General features: G+C 45.0%; 1 protein-coding gene across 3 annotated transcripts in view; it reads left to right on the forward strand.

Annotated features, from left to right (window-relative positions):
- SLC4A5 (solute carrier family 4 member 5) overlaps positions 1-16,624 on the forward strand; it is a gene marked incomplete at both ends in the record, with an annotated part of 94,311 nt that extends 77,687 nt beyond the window's left edge. For 2 of the 3 annotated variants that reach the window (XM_079720818.1, XM_079720819.1), the window contains 6 exons: positions 34-106; positions 8,464-8,532; positions 9,005-9,178; positions 11,457-11,606; positions 13,309-13,393; positions 14,449-14,483. In XM_079720818.1, the coding sequence (XP_079576944.1) occupies positions 34-106; positions 8,464-8,532; positions 9,005-9,178; positions 11,457-11,606; positions 13,309-13,393; positions 14,449-14,483 (586 nt within the window). Of the gene's footprint in view, positions 1-33; positions 107-8,463; positions 8,533-9,004; positions 9,179-11,456; positions 11,607-13,308; positions 13,394-14,448; positions 14,517-16,458 lie in introns of those variants that run through there. The other variant, XM_079720817.1, reaches the window with a different exon arrangement.
- Between the last annotated feature and the right edge of the window lie 2,117 nt (positions 16,625-18,741).

Here is an 18,741-nt window from a genome sequence, read left to right on the forward strand (position 1 = left end):
AATCCACCCTGACCATGTGTTCTTTTCTGCCAGGGAACAGAGAGTGACCGGCACCATTGTCTTCATCCTGACAGGGATCTCTGTCTTCCTGGCTCCCATCCTGCAGGTGAGGCTCCGCACCCTCTGCTAGGGCCCTGTCCGCCTGAGAAGGCACTGATCCGATGCCCCAGAGGGGGGAACAGCCTCCCCACAAGGCCCCTAAAAAGGCAGGATCCTATCAGGCCAGACATGTTTCACCATTATTACTGTTCTCTGTAATGTTGCATCATTTATCATCAGCAGCAGGCCATCCTCACTGCTCCTTCTCACCCCTCCCACGGTCCAACCTCACCTTTCTGAAGGGCCCTTCCCACAGACATTTCTGCCAATTGCCATCCTTGCTTAAATCAGTAGCGTCTCAAGCTGGTTGTGTTTCCATGTTGTGGTTTATGGCTTCCTTGCTCACCTATTTTCTGAAGTTTAAAACTTGCAGGGGGGAGGGAGGCTTCTGTCCTTGTTCTTGGGGCCTGTTTTCTGCTCCTCTGTTGCATGTCTTGGGTGCATAGGTGACTTTTTCCCCACACTGTTTGAAGCCCCTCTTGCTCGTGTCCTTCCAGATCAGCTGGAAGACATGATAGCAATGGGGTGTGCATTCGGAGCATGGGTCCCCCAGAAAGGCTTTCCATTCCAGCCACTCACCTGTTGTATTACTCTGCTCTGGGTGCCACAACAAAAGGCCACAAGCTGGGTGGCTTAAACAATAGACATTTATGTTCTAGAAGTAGATCATGGTCTTTCCTCATGTGTGCATGTCTGTGTCCTATGTAATGTGTCCTGTGTCTCTTATAAGAACCAGTTGTATTGAATTAGGATTCATCCATATGACTTAATTTTACCTTAATTACCTCTTTAAAGGACCTATCTCCAAATTCAGTCACATTCTGAGGTACTAGAGGTTAAGACTTTAACATATGAATTTGCCTGGGTGGGGATGTGGGAGTTGGTTAAAGCGCAATGGCTCTTTGGCAGCTTCTCCGCAAAAGTAGACATTCCCTGGCCATTTAAAATACTCTTTTAAATAAACAAAATGCCTGCCCCCACCCCGTATGCAATCTGTTTCCTGCAAAATGGAAACATCCGTTAAAAAAATACCCAACTTCAAACCTGTTTGGTTGTGCCCAGCACCAGTTCTCAAGCCAGAAATATTTTCCATTGTAAACAAATCAATTAACATCATGGTTCTTTAGTCTTTGTGAATGAGCTTGAAAAAAGATATTCAAAGGGAAAAATAGCTGCAAAAGATTGGGTGACTACAACTTACCTTAATTCGAGAAAGGAAAGCCTTCTGAAGGCATTAAGTGAAAGGGCCACTGACAGATCATGACGCGGAGTCTTAACACTGTGCTACCAGGGAAGTCCCCTGCTGCAGTTTTCAGCACAAATGTTGTAACTTCCAAGCTGTAGACTGTATTTCTGTATTAATTTATGCATCTTATAAAAACAAATGGCGGGGACTTCCCTGGTGGTGCAGTGGTTAAGAATCCACCTGCCAATGCAGGGGACACATGTTCGAGCCCTGGTCTGGGAAGATCCCACATGCCGCGGAGCAACTAAGCCCGTGTGCCACAACTACTGAAGCCCGCATGCCTAGAGCCCATGCTCCACAGCAAGAGAAGCCACACCAATGAGAAGCCCAAGCACTTCAATGAGGAGTAGCCCCCACTCACCGCAACTAGAGAAAGCCCGCCTGCAGCAACGAAGACCCAAAGCAGCCAAAACTAAATAAATTATTTTTTTTTAAATGGGGGAATTCCCTGGCAGTCCACTGGTTAGTTAGGACTTGGCACTTTCACTGCAGTGGCCCGGGTTTGATCCCTGGTCAGGGAACTAAGATCCTGTAAGTCTCCCAGCACAGCCAAAAAAAACCTAAATGGGCTCTATAAATAGGATAATATGCCAGATATGGGGAAATATTCATTATTGCTTTGGCTGTAATGAAAAAGTTTTTATGGGGTTTATTATAGCTCCAAATGCTCTGATATTGTCTTTGCATTCAGTCACAAAAGGATGTGAAAATTTTGCCTGCTCATGTTCTTTTACAGTGAGAGGAAAAATATATATAATCATTTTATTTAACCACTAATCTATTTGATAAGTTTTATAGCATGGAAGACATCTAGATTTTTATTGATTATAAGATTTAAGATTTCTGATTTGATTGTATCAAGGTATATATCAAGGCTTTCAAAATTGTTAGGTGATTAAAGAATTATCACTAGCTGACACCAGTACTAAATATTAGATTGAGTTTAGGTGAAGGAGAGATATTTGGTATAGCCAGTTAATGAAAAATACAACTTAATCCAGATCTGAATTCTTAGATTTAATTCCAGAATTTATTTCCAATCAAGAAAATTTTCCATAAAACTTGTTTAACTTTTTTCAACTGCAAGTTTGCCTAGTTCTGTCAAATTAGGCATAGCCAAGTACTAGACTCATAGAGAACTTACATTAGAGAGCTGTCTACCCAAGACCATACTTTAGTTGAAATTTTTAATTCTTCTTTATGTAGCCAACAGAAGAGAGGACCCCCTGATGCTACAAATTTAGGGGGTGCAAGTTGGATCCTAGTTACTAGTGGTTTTATTTTTATTAATTTTTCTATATCACTTATTAACTTCACCTATTTTTGTACCAGTTCCTCCAGTAGAGTTCTGTTCCAGGGCTTCTCAAATTTTAATGTGTATTCAGAACTAGAACAAAAAATTTCACAATTTGTATGGAAACACAAAAGACGCCGAATAGCCAAAGCAATCTTGAGAAAGAAAAGCAGAGCTGGAGGAATCAGGCTCCCGGACTTCAGACCATACTACAAAGCTACAGTAATCAAGACAGTATAGTACTGGCACAAAAACAGAAATATAGATCAATGGAACAGGATAGAAAGCCCAGAGATAAACCCACACACATATGGTCACCTTATCTTTGACAAAGGAGGCAAGAATATACAGTGGAGAAAAGACAGCCTCTTCAATAAGTGGTGCTGGGAAAACTGGACAGCTACATGTAAAAGAATGAAACACACAAAAATAAACTCAAAATGGATCAAAGACCTAAATGTAAGGCCAGACAACATCAAACTCTTAGAGGAAAACATAGGCAGAACACCCTATGACTTAAATCACAGCAAGATCCTTTTTGACCCACCTCCTAGAGAAATGGAAATAAAAACAAAATTAAACAAATGGGACCTAATGAAACTTAAAAGCTTTTGCACAGCAAAGGAAACCATAAACAAGATGAAAAGACAACCCTCAGAATGGAAGAAAATATTTGCAAATGAAGCAACTGACAAAGGATTAATCTCCAAAATTTACAAGCAGCTCATGCAGCTCAATATCAAAAAAACAAACAACCCAATCCAAAAATGGGCAGAAGACCTAAATAGACATTTCTCCAAAGAAGATACACAGATTGCCAACAAACACATGAAAGAATGCTCAACATTGTTAATCATTAGAGAAATGCAAATCAAAACTACAATGAGATATCATCTCACACCAGTCAGAAGGGCAATCATCAAAAAATCTACGAACAATAAATGCTGGAGAGGATGTGGAGAAAAGGGAAACCTCTTGCACTGTTGGTGGGAATGTAAATTGATACAGCCACTATGGAGAACAGTATGGAGGTTCCTTAGAAACTAAAAATAGCACTACCATACGACCCAGCAATCCCACTACTGGGCATATACCCTGAGAAAACCATAATTCAAAGAGTTATGTACCACAATGTTCATTGCAGCTCTATTTACAATAGCTAGGACATGGAAGCAACCTAAGTGTCCATCGACAGATGAATGGATAAAGAAGATGTGGCACATATATACAATGGAATATTACTCAGCGATAAAAAGAAATGAAATTGAGTTATTTGTAGTGATGTGGATGGACCTAGAGTCTGCCATACAGAGTGAAGTCAGAAAGAGAAAAACAAATACCGTATGCTAACACATATATATGGAATCTAAGAAAAAAAAAAAGGTCATGAAGAACCCAGGGGCAAGACAGGAATAAAGACGCAGACCTACTAGAGAATGGACCTGAGGACGCGGGGAGGGGGAAGGGTAAGCTGGGACAAAGTGAGAGAGTGTAAAATAGAGAGCTAGTGGGAAGCAGTCACATAGCACTGGGAGATCAGCTCGGTGCTTTGTGACCAGCTAGAAGGGTGGGATAGGGAGGGTGGGAGGGAGACAAAAGAGGGAGGAGATATGGGGATATACGTACATGTATAACTGATTCACTTTGTTATAAAGCAGAAACTAACACACCATTGTAAAGCAATTATACTCCAATAAAAACGTTAAAAAAATTTTTTAATGTGTATTAAAAATCACCTGGGAATCTTGTTAAATGAAGATACTGACTCAGTAGGTCTGGGGGGGGGCGCCAAATTCTGCATTAAAAAAAAAACCCATTAATTTATTTATTTGGCTGTGCCAGGTCTTAGTTGCGGCACTTGGGATCTTTACTTGAAGCACGCAGGATCTAGTTCCCTGACCAGGGATCAAACCTGGGCCCCCTGCATTGGGAGCATAGAGTCTTAACCATGGGACCACCAGGGAGGTCCCCCAAATTCTTCATTTTTAACAAACTCACCAATGGTACCAAATTATGCTGGTCCAAAGATTACACTTTGAGCAGCAAGGAACAAAATCGCCCCCCACCCCCCTCTCCGTATCAATGGATGGTTAGACCGATATTAGATACAGTGATGTTTGTTAGAGGATCAGTGATAACGTTGCCGGAAGGGGGACCCCTTCCAGGGCCCAAGAGTGGGCTCTTGTCTAACACGCGGAAATGGATTGTCTGAGGAGACACACATGCTGACAAAACAAGAGACTTTATTGGGAAGGGGCGCCCGGGCAGAGAGCAGCAGGGTAAGGGTAGCCAGGAGAACTGCTCTGCCACATAAAGTCTCAGGGTTTATGGTGATTGGGTTAGTTTCCGGGTTCTCTCTGGCCAATCATTCTGACTCAGGGAACTTCTTGGTGGCGCGCCCATCACTCAGCCAAGATGATTCCAGTGAGGATTCTGGGAGATTGGTAGGACATATGGATTGGTGTCTCCTCTCTACTTTGAACTTTCCCGAATTCTTCCTGCTGGTGGTAGCTTATTAGTTCCTCGTTCCTTACCAGGACCTCCTGTCGTAAGACGACTCACGTGAGTGGATGCTATCTTGCCTGGCCAGGGCGGGCGGCTTCGCTCAGTGTTTCCCCTAACAATAATCTTCAGTCCTTCCATCACCAATTTGCAAATATTTGGTTATCTTGCCAAACGAGGGCACTGAGGCATGCAGTGGCCATGTATCTGATGGGCAGCATAAATGGCTTACACGCACAGTTCTGCAGATTCTCAGTTCATCCCAAGCCCCAAAGGTTTTTTGTTTGTTTTGTTTCCTTTTTTTGCCTGCAACTCACCACAGCTCATTAAGACTGTGGGTTACTGTATTCTGCCTCAGAGGAAGTCCTGACCATGTGGAAGTGCCCCCTCTGGTCCCCATGTTGTTCTCATGATCTCAGCCTCAAATTATATGGGAAGGCTGTGATGTCCTTATGTTTCTAGGGCTGTGATCCTTGTTCATTGCTTTAGTAGGTGGTATAAAGCTGACACCAGAGGCACCTTTTTGCCACTTGACTGTGTCACTAATATTTGAAAAGGGCCTTTCCCTGGAGATCCAAGAAAGATTTGCACCGATTAATCTAGAATTCTAGATCACAGCACTATCACTTGTGATGTCATGGGCCATTAGGATTTTCTGAGAAAGCTGCTTCAGCCTGCAAATGACAAGACTGGAGACAACTTCCTAGGCTTGATAATGAAGAGACTTGATAATCAGTCACTGGTAACTATAAACTAAGACAACTCAGTTTGATGTGGTTTTCACACTCATTAGGGTAAAAGGGAAGTTTTAAGCCATCTTAAATTTGTGTTGTTACAGATTATAGCTTGGTCTTTTTTTAAATTAATTAATTAATTAATTAATTTTTGGCTGTGTCGTGTCTTCGTTGCTGCGTGTGGGCTTTCTCTAGTTGTGGTGAGCAGGGGCTGCTCTGTTGCAGTGAGCAGGCTTCAGTAGTTGTGGCTCATGGGCTCTAGAGCGCAGGCTCAGTAGTTGTGGCACAGGGGCTCAGTTGCTCTGCGGCATGTGGGATCTTCCCGGACCAGGGCTCGAACCTGCGTTCCCTGCATTGGCAGGCGGATTCTTAACCACTGCGCCACCAGGGAAGCCCCTATAGCTTAGTCTTTTAAGATTTTATTTCTCTGTTAATTGCTCCCACGCTTTGAGGCTGATTAGTACAGATTTTTTTCAGATAATTTTCCCGTTATAGGTTATTACAAGATATCGAATATTGTTCCCTGTGTTATACTGTGAATCCTTGTTGTTTATTTCATATATAATAGTGTGTATCTGTGAATCCCATATTCCAACTTATTCCTTCCCCTCCCTCTCTCCTTTGGTAACAAGTTTCTTTTCTTTGTAAGTCTGTTTCTGTTTTGTTTTGCTTTTTTAAAAGTAGATTTATTTATTTACTTATTTATTTGGTTGCACCGGGTCTTAGTCGCAGCAGGCATGCTCTTTATTTTTATTTTTTTAATATGAATTTTTAAAAATAAATTTATTTATTTATTTATTTATTTATGGCTGCATTGGCTCTTCATTGCTGTGCACGACGAGCTTTCTCTAGTTGTGGCGAGCGAGGGCTACTCTTTGTTGCAGTGCACGGGCTTCTCATTGTGGTGGCTTCTCTTGTTGCGGAGCATGGGCTCTAGGCTTGTGGGCTTCAGTAGTTGTGGTTCGCCAGCTCTAGAGCACAGGCTCAGTAGTTGTGGCATATGGGCTTAGTTACTCTGTGGCATGTGGGATCTTCCAGGCCCAGGGCTCAAACATGTCCCCTGCATTGACAGGCGGATTCTTAACCACTGCGCCACCAGGGAAGTCCCAGGTGTGCTCTTTAGTTGCGACTCACAGGCTCCTTAGTTGCGGCTCGCCAGCTCCTTAGTTGTGGCTTGTGAACTCTTAGTTGCAGCATGCATGCGGGATCTAGTTCCCTGACCAGGGATCAAACCCGGACCCCCTGCATTGGGAGCGTGGAGTCTTAACCACTGTACCACCAGGGAAGTCCCTGTTTCTATTTTGTATAAAGATTCATTTGTATGATTTTTTAGATTCCACATATGTGATATCATAAAATATTTGTCCTTCTCTGTCTGACTTAGTATGATATTCTCTAGGTCCATCCATTTTGCTGCAAATGGCAATATTTCATTTTTTATGGCTGTGTAATAGAATAATATTCCATTTTGTATATACATATATATCTTATTAAAACAATAGTCTGTTGATGGATTGAAATTTTTACCTTATTTCATAATTAGGCAAAAACTTCATAAGCCATGTACAAATGGAATGATGCAATGGGCCCAGATTCCCTTTCTTTAAATTCAAGTGTTGTAGTTTAAGGTTTATAGCATATGGGTCCAAATCACGCTTTGTGTTTAAAAAATGAACACAGCCTAATTTATTTTAAACGACAGGTTATTGATTTGTTTGGATTTGCCAACATTCTTAAATGCCTTCTAAAAGTTGGACACAGTACGTGGTGTCCTCACAAGTGTTCAGCACAGCTGCCCTGGGAGCAAGCAGAGCAGCCTTGCTCGCAGTGCTGAGCCCCGGGTGCAGGTGAAGGGAAGGGTGAAAGAAGCAAAGACTCAGCTTGGAGAGACAGTGCTCAGACGTCTTCTAAGGAGTCACAGTATGAGTGATATGACCCAACTTTTGAAACAGCCAACAAACTACCTGTGAGCATGATGGGAAGGAGAGATACCCACCAAACCATCAGCAGTTGGTTGTCAGCCAGTAGGGGTTACTTCATACACTTCTGTTGATTCTTTTTTACCTGATCGTATATGGTGCACGAGGTTTGTTCATCAGCAGGTGCTCCCCACTCATTAGTAGGTCAGCTCATCAAAGGTCCCCAGCCCCCTGCAAGCTGAGCAATGTAGTTTGCAGGGTGGGGGGGTCCCTTAGCTGGCACTGGAGGTGGGAAGGAGCTGGCAGGAATGAGCAGTCTGTGGGGAATTGCCATGTTCCAGAAGGTATATCTTCAGCCAGACCACATGGCTTCTGCAGGGCCTAAAGGGGGATGGCGGGGGGACCAGGCTGGGAGAGCAGCTGTCCACTGGGCTAGAGAGGAGGGCAGGAGTGCCCCAGAGACCATCTCCTTCCCCAGTGACACTCTGGCTTCAGATCTGCTAACAGACACTTCATTCCTCCAAACATCCAGCTCTTTCACCCCTTGGAGAAAGCCGAGGCTGACCAGGCTGCTTCTGTGGCTCAGCAGACAGTCACCCTGAACAGGGTGGCCCATAGCCTGCCTTGGGCAGAGGCCCAGTGCAGACCTCTGCTTCCCTCTCGTTTCAGTGCATCCCTTTGCCAGTGCTGTATGGAGTCTTCCTCTACATGGGTGTGGCCTCCCTGAATGGCATCCAGGTAAGCCTCTCCCCTTAGGTCCTCTAATCCTCATTTTACAGATGAGGAAACTGAGGCTCAGAATTCAAAACCCAGATCGAGCTGACTCCTATGAGCATTTCACTACACCTCTCTCTTCTCCAAGGCAATTTGCACAGAAGAAAACATTTTGTTTTGTTTTGTTCTTTATTTACCATGATACACCAGATGTCTTGCATAGCTTGTGTTGCTGTTAAGTTGCATTTTCCTTGAATGTGGGCAATGTTTACTGGGGCCAGCGCCAGGGCTCACCAAGGGCTCAGCACTCCCCCACCATAAGATCTCATTATACATCCTCCGAGACCTCCAGTCCCCTTCCTTTGCATCCTTAAGGCCTGACCAGGGGCTCCCCTCTATGAGACCCCACTGCAGCACCCATTTCACCAGACCCAAGCCCCCAGCGGGGCCACCAGGGTCCCCATGGCCTGGCTGAGCCTTCCTCCGTCCTCACCAGTTCTGGGATCGCTGCAAACTCTTCCTGATGCCGGCCAAGCACCAGCCGGACCATGCCTTCCTGCGGCACGTGCCCCTGCGCCGGATCCACCTCTTCACCCTGGTGCAGATACTGTGCTTGGCTGTGCTCTGGATCCTCAAGTCTACGGTGGCCGCCATCATCTTCCCAGTCATGGTAAGATGAGCGCAGTCTTCCCCCTCGTGTTCAGCAGGTTCAGGTGGGGAAGGTGTCCAGGGGGAGACCCACCCTAGGCTTCTCCTCCACAGTGGCCTGATTCTCTCGGGGTCACAAAGGCAGACACAGATCAAGATTCGGGTTGTGACTCCAGGCCAAGTAGAGCTGGGGTGGGGGATGTGTGTGGTGGAATGGAGAGGAGAGACGGGGAGGGAAGTTGTACGTGGTGGGTGGATGATGTAGTGACAGCCCACACGCCCGCCTCCACCCAGCTCAGGTCAGGGCGGCTCAGTGAGAATGCAAAAGCCAACCAACTTTCCCAACTCTGGGGTGCGATGGAGAAGCTGGGCAAATTCAACAAGGAGACTGAGTTCCCCACTGCCAAAATTCAAACCAAGTGCGGAAGCAGATCTACACTAAATATAATTTTTCACCCTTCAATATAACTGAATTTGAAAAGATAAATGGGGGGATGGGATGGGGAGAGCTAGAAATAGAGATTTAGAACTTCAGAGTCCAATGTCATTAACATGTCATTGTCTGGAGAAGCTGGAGCAAGTATGTGAGCATTCTTCGACTATTCTTGAAATTGTGGGTAAGTTTGAAATTATTCCAAAATTAAAAGTGAAAAGAAGAAAAGCCAACAACATGTTGCATCTGACACCTAGATCGCCCATGGAGGGCAGTGGCCTCTGCCCCTGCTGGGGCATGGGGAATGGGAGCGGGGACTGTGGGCTAATGCTTGGGGGAAGCCCTAGGTGGGCCCTAAAGCCTGCAGGGCTGGATTAGGGACCAAAGTGAGGACACAGAGTAGGATTTGAAATATCCTGGCAGGGTTCTGAGTCAGTGATTCTTGACCCTGGCTGCTCATAAGAGTCACTTGGGAGCTTTTTAAAAGCACATGCACCCAGGCCTCAGCCCAAATCAATGAACTCAGAATCTCTTAGAGAAACCCAGGGCTTGGTATTTATAGTACGTCTACAGGTAAGCATAAATGTTCAGCCAAGGCTGAGAACCACCACTCCAGGGAAAGTGAAATGGACCCTCCCCAACAGTGCCCTCATGGGTTTCAGAGGTGAGGAGGGGAAAGGATCGTCACAATTGGCATGTACTGAGTGCTATTTCCCTTAGTCCACACCTTTCCTAAAGAACTACCATTTTACAGACTGGAAAACGGAGGCTCAGAGAGCATGTGTGAGTGAGTGAGTCAGTCACACACCCAGGAAGGAGCTGAGCCTAGATTCCCACCTGCCCCATGTTGATAGTTTTAATTTACGTGCAGGAAAATCGACCCTGCTGTTCTGTGAGTTGTGAAAAAACACAGAGCAGCGATTCCGCCACCATAGTCATGGTACAGAACAGCTCCATCACCTCTAAAGTTCTGTGCTGTCCCTATGTAGACAGCCCCTCTCCCTACCCCAGTCCCTAGCAACCATGCTCTGTTTTCAGAGCCAGGAATTTTAAAAACCAGGACTGACCAACTCCTGAGCTCTGCGTGCTCCCAAGACACAGGGTCAGTGAGGACCCAGTGTTAAATCCGGCTGGATGGTTTTCTCCCTGACCTCATCTAATGGCTGGTTCTTGGTGGTGAAAGGACAATACTCATAACTAGCTACTTGGACCCATTGCATCTATTAAAAGTCAGTGTTTAATCTTCTCCAAAGAGCACATGTTTTGCCTTTGTTTATCCTGAACAGAACCAAACTTTCTAGACTTTGCTTTAAAAATTCTAGATATGCCGGTATACTTTATTCAGTTTGTTAGCAGAGAGATTGGCAGCTCTCAGAAATGGGGGCATGGGGACACTTGGTCTCAAAGTGTAATCCCTGAATCAGCGGCATCAACATCTCCTGGCAATCTTGTTAGTGATGCAAATCTCAGGCCCCACCCCCAGACCTTCTGAGTCAGAAACTTACCCAGCACCTAGCAGTGTGGGTATTAACAGCCTGCCAGGTGATTTGATCTAAGCTCAAGTCTGAGAACCACTAATTTAAAGAATAACTGTAGTTCTCCACCCATGGTCCCCATCTGGCTCCCCACCACAGCTGTCACAGGCTCTGTGCCTTTGGGTCGCTGGTAGGCATCGCCACTCAACTGAGGAGAGGCTGGATGACAGGAACCAAGATGGGTGGGAGGTGAACAATGGTTTGGGGGAGCTTTGAGAATGTTCCAAAGATACCAGAAAAAGTCCCTGAACATAGCTGACTGAGGGAGGAAAAAAAATTGTGCCCCAGTTTGGGGCCTTGAGCCCACGGTTTTCTCTGAACTCTCACCACAGATCCTGGGCCTCATCATCGTTCGAAGGCTTCTGGACCTCATCTTCTCCCAGCATGATTTGGCCTGGATTGACAACATCCTTCCAGAGAAGGAGAAAAAGGAGGCAGATAAGAAGAAAAGGAAAGGGGCCCATGAGCACAGTGACGAGGAGGTGGGGAGGATGTGAGGCCTGGGCTGATGGGAGGGATCAAGAGACACTCCCCCCACCTCTGCCAGGGCCGGGGTGGGGCGGCTTCTCAGGTAGCCAGGAGCGATTGCCTGGGCCCCGCGCGTCAGTCTGGTGTGCTGAGATCGTGTCTATTCATGTGAATACCCTCAGGGTAGGCCAGAGTGAAGAGCCCTCTCATCCAGGAAAAAGTCAGTTGGCCATGCCTATTTTCCCCCATTCCTGTGGGCTCTTGGGGCCATTACAGCAGCAGTGTAGGTCCCTGAGGGGACATGGCAGAAGACTCGGCTCCGTCATGGAGGAGGCTATGAGGACTGACCTCCAAAGAACAGAGCAGGCCCAGGGGGAGGGGCCTAGTAGGGACTCGTGAGTAGACTGGACTCCTGGGCAAGTGGGAGGACTGGGGACAAGCCTTGCTTGGGCCTGTCCACAGGGTCCTGGGCAGAGAGGTGGGGGAAGACGCACGTGGCCTCCTGAAAGGAGGGTGACTACATTCCCCAGATGCCTGGGGCCTCTCAGTCTCAGTTGCCCCATCTGCCCCTCTCCTCTCCCATGCTTCCTCCCCGTCTCACCCCAAAACACTCAGGGAGTCAACAGACAAGAAGCCAGTCCAGAACTTATAGTAAATCACAAAATGTTCGTGAAAAAGATTGTCTAGTTCAAGTGTTCATGACAGATGATGAAACTGTCCCCCAAAAGGGAAGTGACTCACCCGAGATGGACGTACAGGCTACATGTCTAGGAGGGAACTGAGGAAACCATATTCCGACTGTGAATCCGATCATTTCCAACACACTAAGCCGCCCATGCCCTTCCTAACAGCATGCCTGGTTCCCAGTCTCCCAGTTTGACCCAAACCCACATCCCTGCCTCCACCGTGAACTGTTCTCCAAGCAATCTTGCCTTTTGCAGATCAAAGCTGCTCATAGGCAAGCCCTTGCTGACTGACTGGTGACGATTAAACCATCTTCTGATGGTAGTGACAGGCCAGAATTCCCCGGCCCTTAATTACTGTCCTCTTCCCAGAACGTAAGAGGCCCATAATCCCCATTCACATGTTTTTCATTGATGATATTTTTTGGCCGTGCTGCACAGCTTACAGGATCTCAGTTCCCTGACCAGGGAATTGAACCCGGGCCACAGCAGTGAAAGCCCAGAATCCTAACCATAAGGCCACCAGGGAACTCCCCCTTGTTGATGATTTAGATGATTTGCAAAGTTAGGTTCTGAGAACAAAGAAACTGAGAGTCTAAGTGCCTTTTAAAGACAAGTATTATTCTTTCACTGATTCATTCGATAAATATTTGGGTGGCTACCTCATGCCAGGAACTATTTCAGGGGTGGGAAAAAGCATCTCTGGTTTATATGATATATTCTATGGAAAAACGGGATTCAATTTACATAAATTCATTTTATACACGTCTTCGGCTATTGTGTGAGGTTCACTCCCAAGTGACTGGTTACCACGACAGTTGAGACTGTTCTGTTGAGTAACATTCCTGCAAGAGTCTGTCCTTTCTAGTGTCCTCAGCGGGCCCCAGGGCAACTGCAGCACCCACTGTCTAGTCTGGATATGAGGAGGACGGTGGTTTGCACACTGTGGACGCATGTATTTTTCATCTTGGCAAGAAAGCCAACACTGTGGTATTGGTGGAATTTATCAGCTTTTCCCACTGTTTCTCTCCAGCCCCAGTTCCCTCCTCCCTCAGTTATAAAGATTCCCATGGAAAGTGTCCAATCAGATCCCCAAAACGGTATCCACTGCGTTGCCAGTAAGTAAAACACATGGTGTCTCTCCCTTCCTACTTACTACTAATCCTCCACCTCTTCCTCAAGGAACTTTCATCTCTAACTCAGATCTATTGGTCTTAGATACTAAAGGACTCCTGTGCTAGGCAGAGTTCAAAAAGACCTGGGCTACAAGAACTGTCACTCCAACCATATGGAAGCCCCAAATCAAACCATGTAGACTTCAGCGATCAATCTTCATTAGTTTAGGCAAAGCCCCAGTTTCCCCCCTTATCCCTAGTGCCCTCAGATGCCTGTGGCACCACCTTGCCCCCTCCTGCATGACCTGTTGAGCCTCTCGTGTCTGCCAGTGGTTGTTGAAATGATTGAGAGCTCAAAGCCAAGCTGAGTTGTCCCCTTTAGGAAAACAAGTAGCATCACACTGGAATTATAAATTAGTCAAGGTCCTAGTGCTTGGGCTGTGATTCTGTATGAATCACAAGCACCTTCCACATATTGACAGGGAACCTGCCTGGGAAGGATCAGATGTGGCTTATGAAGATCTTGGGGGATTTTATTGCTGCCTTTACCCGCTTCCAGCCTCAGCTTCCTATTGGTGGATAGTCTTGTCATCAAGAGAACACAGTCTATCCTAGGAGTAGTCTGAAAGATGCCAACATGGGTCCTGACCCTGGTGCTCCTAAGGGCTTGCCGCTTTCCCCAAAGGCTCATACTGGGGATCCTGCCAGCCCCTACAAGGGCCCTTCAAGGAAGGGCTTCCCATTACATTCTCCTCCAGAAGCACCTCTTCCTTTTGAATTTCTCATGCCTTCCCCCTTCCCATTTGTAAACCTCCATTGCCTTTCTACATTCTTCCCTGTCCTCGCCATGCCTCCCGCCCACCTCTGGGTGAAGGAATAATTGAACCAGAAGCCACCTATCTCTGTGAGGCCCCTGTACTCCTCTTGTGTAGTACTGGCCACGGGCTTAGAGAACAGAAAGGAGAAGACATGGGTGAGGGAGGCACTGGAGAAAGAGGGTATTCTCCAGAATAGCTCTCAAAGCTGCTCCACATCTGACACTTTAATTTTCCTGCCAGGACAAAGATCTTCCAGTTGGAGTTACTCACTCTGATTCTTCCTTCAGTGATTCAGAACTCGACCGAAGGTAACAGCCATGAGATAAGACTCTCTGAGTGTTAGATAAGAGCCTAAGCAATGGCTTTGAAAGCGGAGGGACTAGGATTTCCCGGGCTAACCAGTGTCTCAGTGAAAGGTCTTTGCTGGTCCACCAAGGCACAGAGCTGATTACTGAGTGTCAAGTAACAAATCTGTCCTCTTATTGACATAATATGATTACAACACACAAAGGTACTGAACTTTAGAAAAGGAAATTATTACAAAATATTAAGTAGAAGGAAAATTGAAAGTAAATATTGAAAAAGGAAAACAGAAACTAGACGTGATTTAAGTATATATTATTAAAAGCCAGGATGAATGAACTCTAAAGATCAAAACACCAAGCACTCAAATACTCTGTGGAGTAAAATAACAGCATGGTTAATATGCAAAGGTCAGAAAGGGTATCAAGGAAAGCTAACTAAGTATCAGTGATCAAGTGGAGATAAAAACAGTCAAGAAAGGATTCAAGGCCCAGGTTCCAGAAACTCCCATGCCAACCATGTGTTTCCTTGCTGTTCTTAATGAGAAGCCACCCTCAAAAAAGGTGGGACTACTTGATGACTGAAAACAAGGGGGGATCAAAAACGGAAAAGAGGAATTCAGAGGCAAGAAAGTCTGCCTCAGCCATTACTAGGGAGGACGGTGGGGGCAGTCCCACTCCTACAGTGTGCCCTAAGCTGGACAAGAATCACTGAGCTACATCCGACAGTAAAAGCACGGGCTATCCCAAGACTAGAGGTAGCTGGCTCCAGACGGAGATGGGACTCACCTGAGAGATTTTAGGAAACATGTATAGGATCTTCTGAGTTATATGTCAAAGCTGTTATCACATTGCCAGGATGAGAAGAGATTTATCACCAGTATACTAAGCCTCCCTAAGCAGCAGGCCCAAGACTACTGTGTCACATGTCCAAATGACACCTCTGCCTGCCTTCTCATCCCACCTCCCCAGTCAGGGCTCCTATGCCCTTAATGCCACAGATCTTTATAAATAAATGTGTTAAGAGAAAAGCACTGTCTATATTATTTTCATTTTAAGGTAGCCTACACACAATTAAATCTCTAATTGCTCTAATTTCAGTTAATGGAGAGAGAATTTGATCCAGGACAGGACACTTCCAAAAACCTGCTAAAGTACACAAAGCAGGGGACAAGGTCAGAAATGCAGAAAATTTCATAACTAGTGATGGCACCTCCCAACTATGCTGGTGTTTTACTGAATCTATGAAAGTACATAGAAGTAAAGACAACTAAATAGCAGGATTCCATTTCAGTGAGGAAAAAACTCAGCAACATGATCTAGTTTAACAAAGATTAAGCATCCATGATCTACCAGGCATGATGCTTAACCTCTGGGAATATAGAAAGACAGGCATGTGTACCACATGCCAAGAACGGAGCACACATAAGAGAAAGGACAGGTATCTGAGGGAGGAATCTGCCTTACCCAGAGAATCTGGGAACAATAAATAGGAGTCTTCCAAATGTACAGAGTAAAAGAAAAATGAGAGAAAAGAAGGCACTGCAGGTATTGAGAAAAGGCCTGAAATATCACACAGACACAGGGCAAAGAACCCAGGATGGACGGGGCAAAGAGCAAGCAGGCAGAAGTTTGAGCAAAGAAGGCTCTTGTCTCACCAGGCTAAGGAGCTTGAATTCTCTCCTTTGAACAGTGGGGAACCACAGTCAGGTTCACGCTCCAAAAAGTTCACTTTGGCAGCAATGTGATAAATGGGTTGAAAAGGGGTGAGGCCAGTCATTGTGACAGCGGAAGGCCAAGCAGATAGGATACTGCTAGTTCCTGTGACGTGTTAAGAGCTCAAAATCAAAGACAGAACTATTTGCACTAGCGCCCCGTTCTGGGGGATAAGCGTTAAAAAACACCAGATCCCGGATAAAGCGTCTGCCCTCTTCTCTTTCTCATTCAGCATCACCCTGCACTTCAAAATCTCCTGTCCAGCTTCACCGGCCTTCAGCTACTCACAGAGCCCAGTCTTCATGGTGCCACAGGTGAAGATAGAGATGGAGCCAGACTGTGACTTCACAGACATGGAAAGACATGGAAGAGAAGCGGACAGCGAGACCACCCTCTAGGAGGACGAACGGGGCACAGAGTGAGGGCCTGGTTTAGTCTTCACTGTGAGGGTCTGGGCCAAAACCCTTCACTTTTCCAAACCTGTTTCCTTATTTACCAAACAGAGGGAGTCATTCTGCTTGATAGAAAACTGGACAGCTGCTGATGAAAAGTACTACTTACGTGCAAAGTTCTCTACTTCCCTCTGTAGTTATGAAAATAACTAAAGCTAAATGTTACACCTTATTTTAAAATGCAGTCCAGCATAGAAATTATAACATTTCTTTTGAAATGAAAAAATGCTTTCTCTCAAAACTGTAGCTAAGATAAAGGGGCACTAGTCAATTTTTATTTAAAACAAATATCAGTTAAGATTTTTTTTTAAGCTGAGATTTTAAATTATCTAGATGGTCTTAAAACAACTTAAAATACTCATACTTTAATAGACCAAGGTTGGAAAATTTGTTTCGCAATTTTGCATATTAAGAAATGCTAAAAATGACCTCTTATCTCTCCACGCAATTCAGTTTTCTAAGGGTCATATGACAAGTTTGAACTATCTGCATTACGAGCCTTGTTCCAGCACAGAAGTGTGACTGGGCTTTTCCAGATTGAAAGCTATTTCTAAAAGTCTGGTCATGAAAGAACCAACATGTTGGAGTGGATATTTTAAAAACAAAATAGTTCCTGTTAAAATGAAATCTCAAGTCACATGGCAAATCAACAAAATGATCCTTTAAATTAGTATCACTGGTTTTTCAAGCCCAGAATCACATTTCATTATGCATTTGGGTAGGTCTTTCCTGCAAGTTTTCAATGGCCTGATTCCCAAAGTCAAACTTGCATTCACATTAATATTGCATATTAGGCAGGGCTCATGTGAAATTTTGGAAGATTAAAACTCTGTAATACTAGTCAGACTAGTACTTTAAAGGAATAATTAGAAACAAATTGGGGAGATTTAAAACCCGTTAAGAGTGAAGCAAACTCTTTTCCTCATGAAACTTAAGATCAGCCTTATCTTCAAGTCACATTTAACAAACACCAACCATGTTTATTTACCACCTACTGTGTGCCTGATAGCCACAATGCATCTGACATTTACCTTCTCCAAAACTGTGGATTTGAATCTTGAGTAAACCACTTCGGTTAAGGTTACCACATTTACTCAAGATGACAAATGCAGGTGCTTTTTCCTTATCCCTTTCTATTTTTTAAAGACAAATGACACTAGATCATTAACCACCTTGAGTACAGGGACAGTTCATTGCCTCGGTAATCCCCAGAGCCACTACAGTGCCTGGTCCATAGAAAGCTCTCAGCGTTTACTAAATTAAATCTCAGAACTCCCTTCCAAGGATACTGCCATGAGGTAAAGCTCTAACCCTCCACCACTTCTACTGAGGGCAGCAGGATTACTTAGCTGCTCACTAATCCAGAACCATTGCCTGAGCTTAAGTATAAATTCTTTGTCTTCATCTGCACCAATTTTGGGAGAGCTAACAATCTACCCTTAACATTTCAGTTTTAAAAACTGGCAGATTTCCAATAGCATTTTGTCCAAATTGAATTGTAGAAATGTTGTGGATTCAGGAGTAAATGTGCTTGGTTAATCAAACAAGCTGGAAAACTAGAATGTTAATTTTTTGTTGTTGTAAACTGATCACCGTAATTTTCACATTGCCTGTCATTTGCATTTTGTACACACACACGAACATTTTAATTTCCATAGCTTTTAATAGGTTGACATATTGGTACTTCTCCATGCAGTAACAATAACTTGTAACTACAGTTCAATAAAACTTAATCCTGTTTGCTCATCTCGCTCCATGTTTAATAATTTGGGTGAGTCAGCAGGCATGGCTTATGTACAGCAACTACACCCCACTTGCAAAAATATCTCTAGCAACTATCACCCCTCTTGATCGCCAGAAAACTATCAAAAGCATAAAGGCGACGGGCTTCCCTGGGGGCGCAGTAGTTGAGAGTCCGCTTGCCAATGCAGGGGACACGGGTTCAATCCCTGGTCTGGGAAGATCCCACATGCTGCGAAGCAACAAAGCCCGTGCACCACAACTACTGAGCCTGTGCTCTAGAGCCCACGCACCACAACTACTGAAGCCCATATGCCTAGAGC

This window comes from Hyperoodon ampullatus (assembly GCF_949752795.1).
Source record: "Hyperoodon ampullatus genome assembly, chromosome: 15".
Classification (NCBI taxonomy): domain Eukaryota; kingdom Metazoa; phylum Chordata; class Mammalia; order Artiodactyla; family Ziphiidae; genus Hyperoodon; species Hyperoodon ampullatus.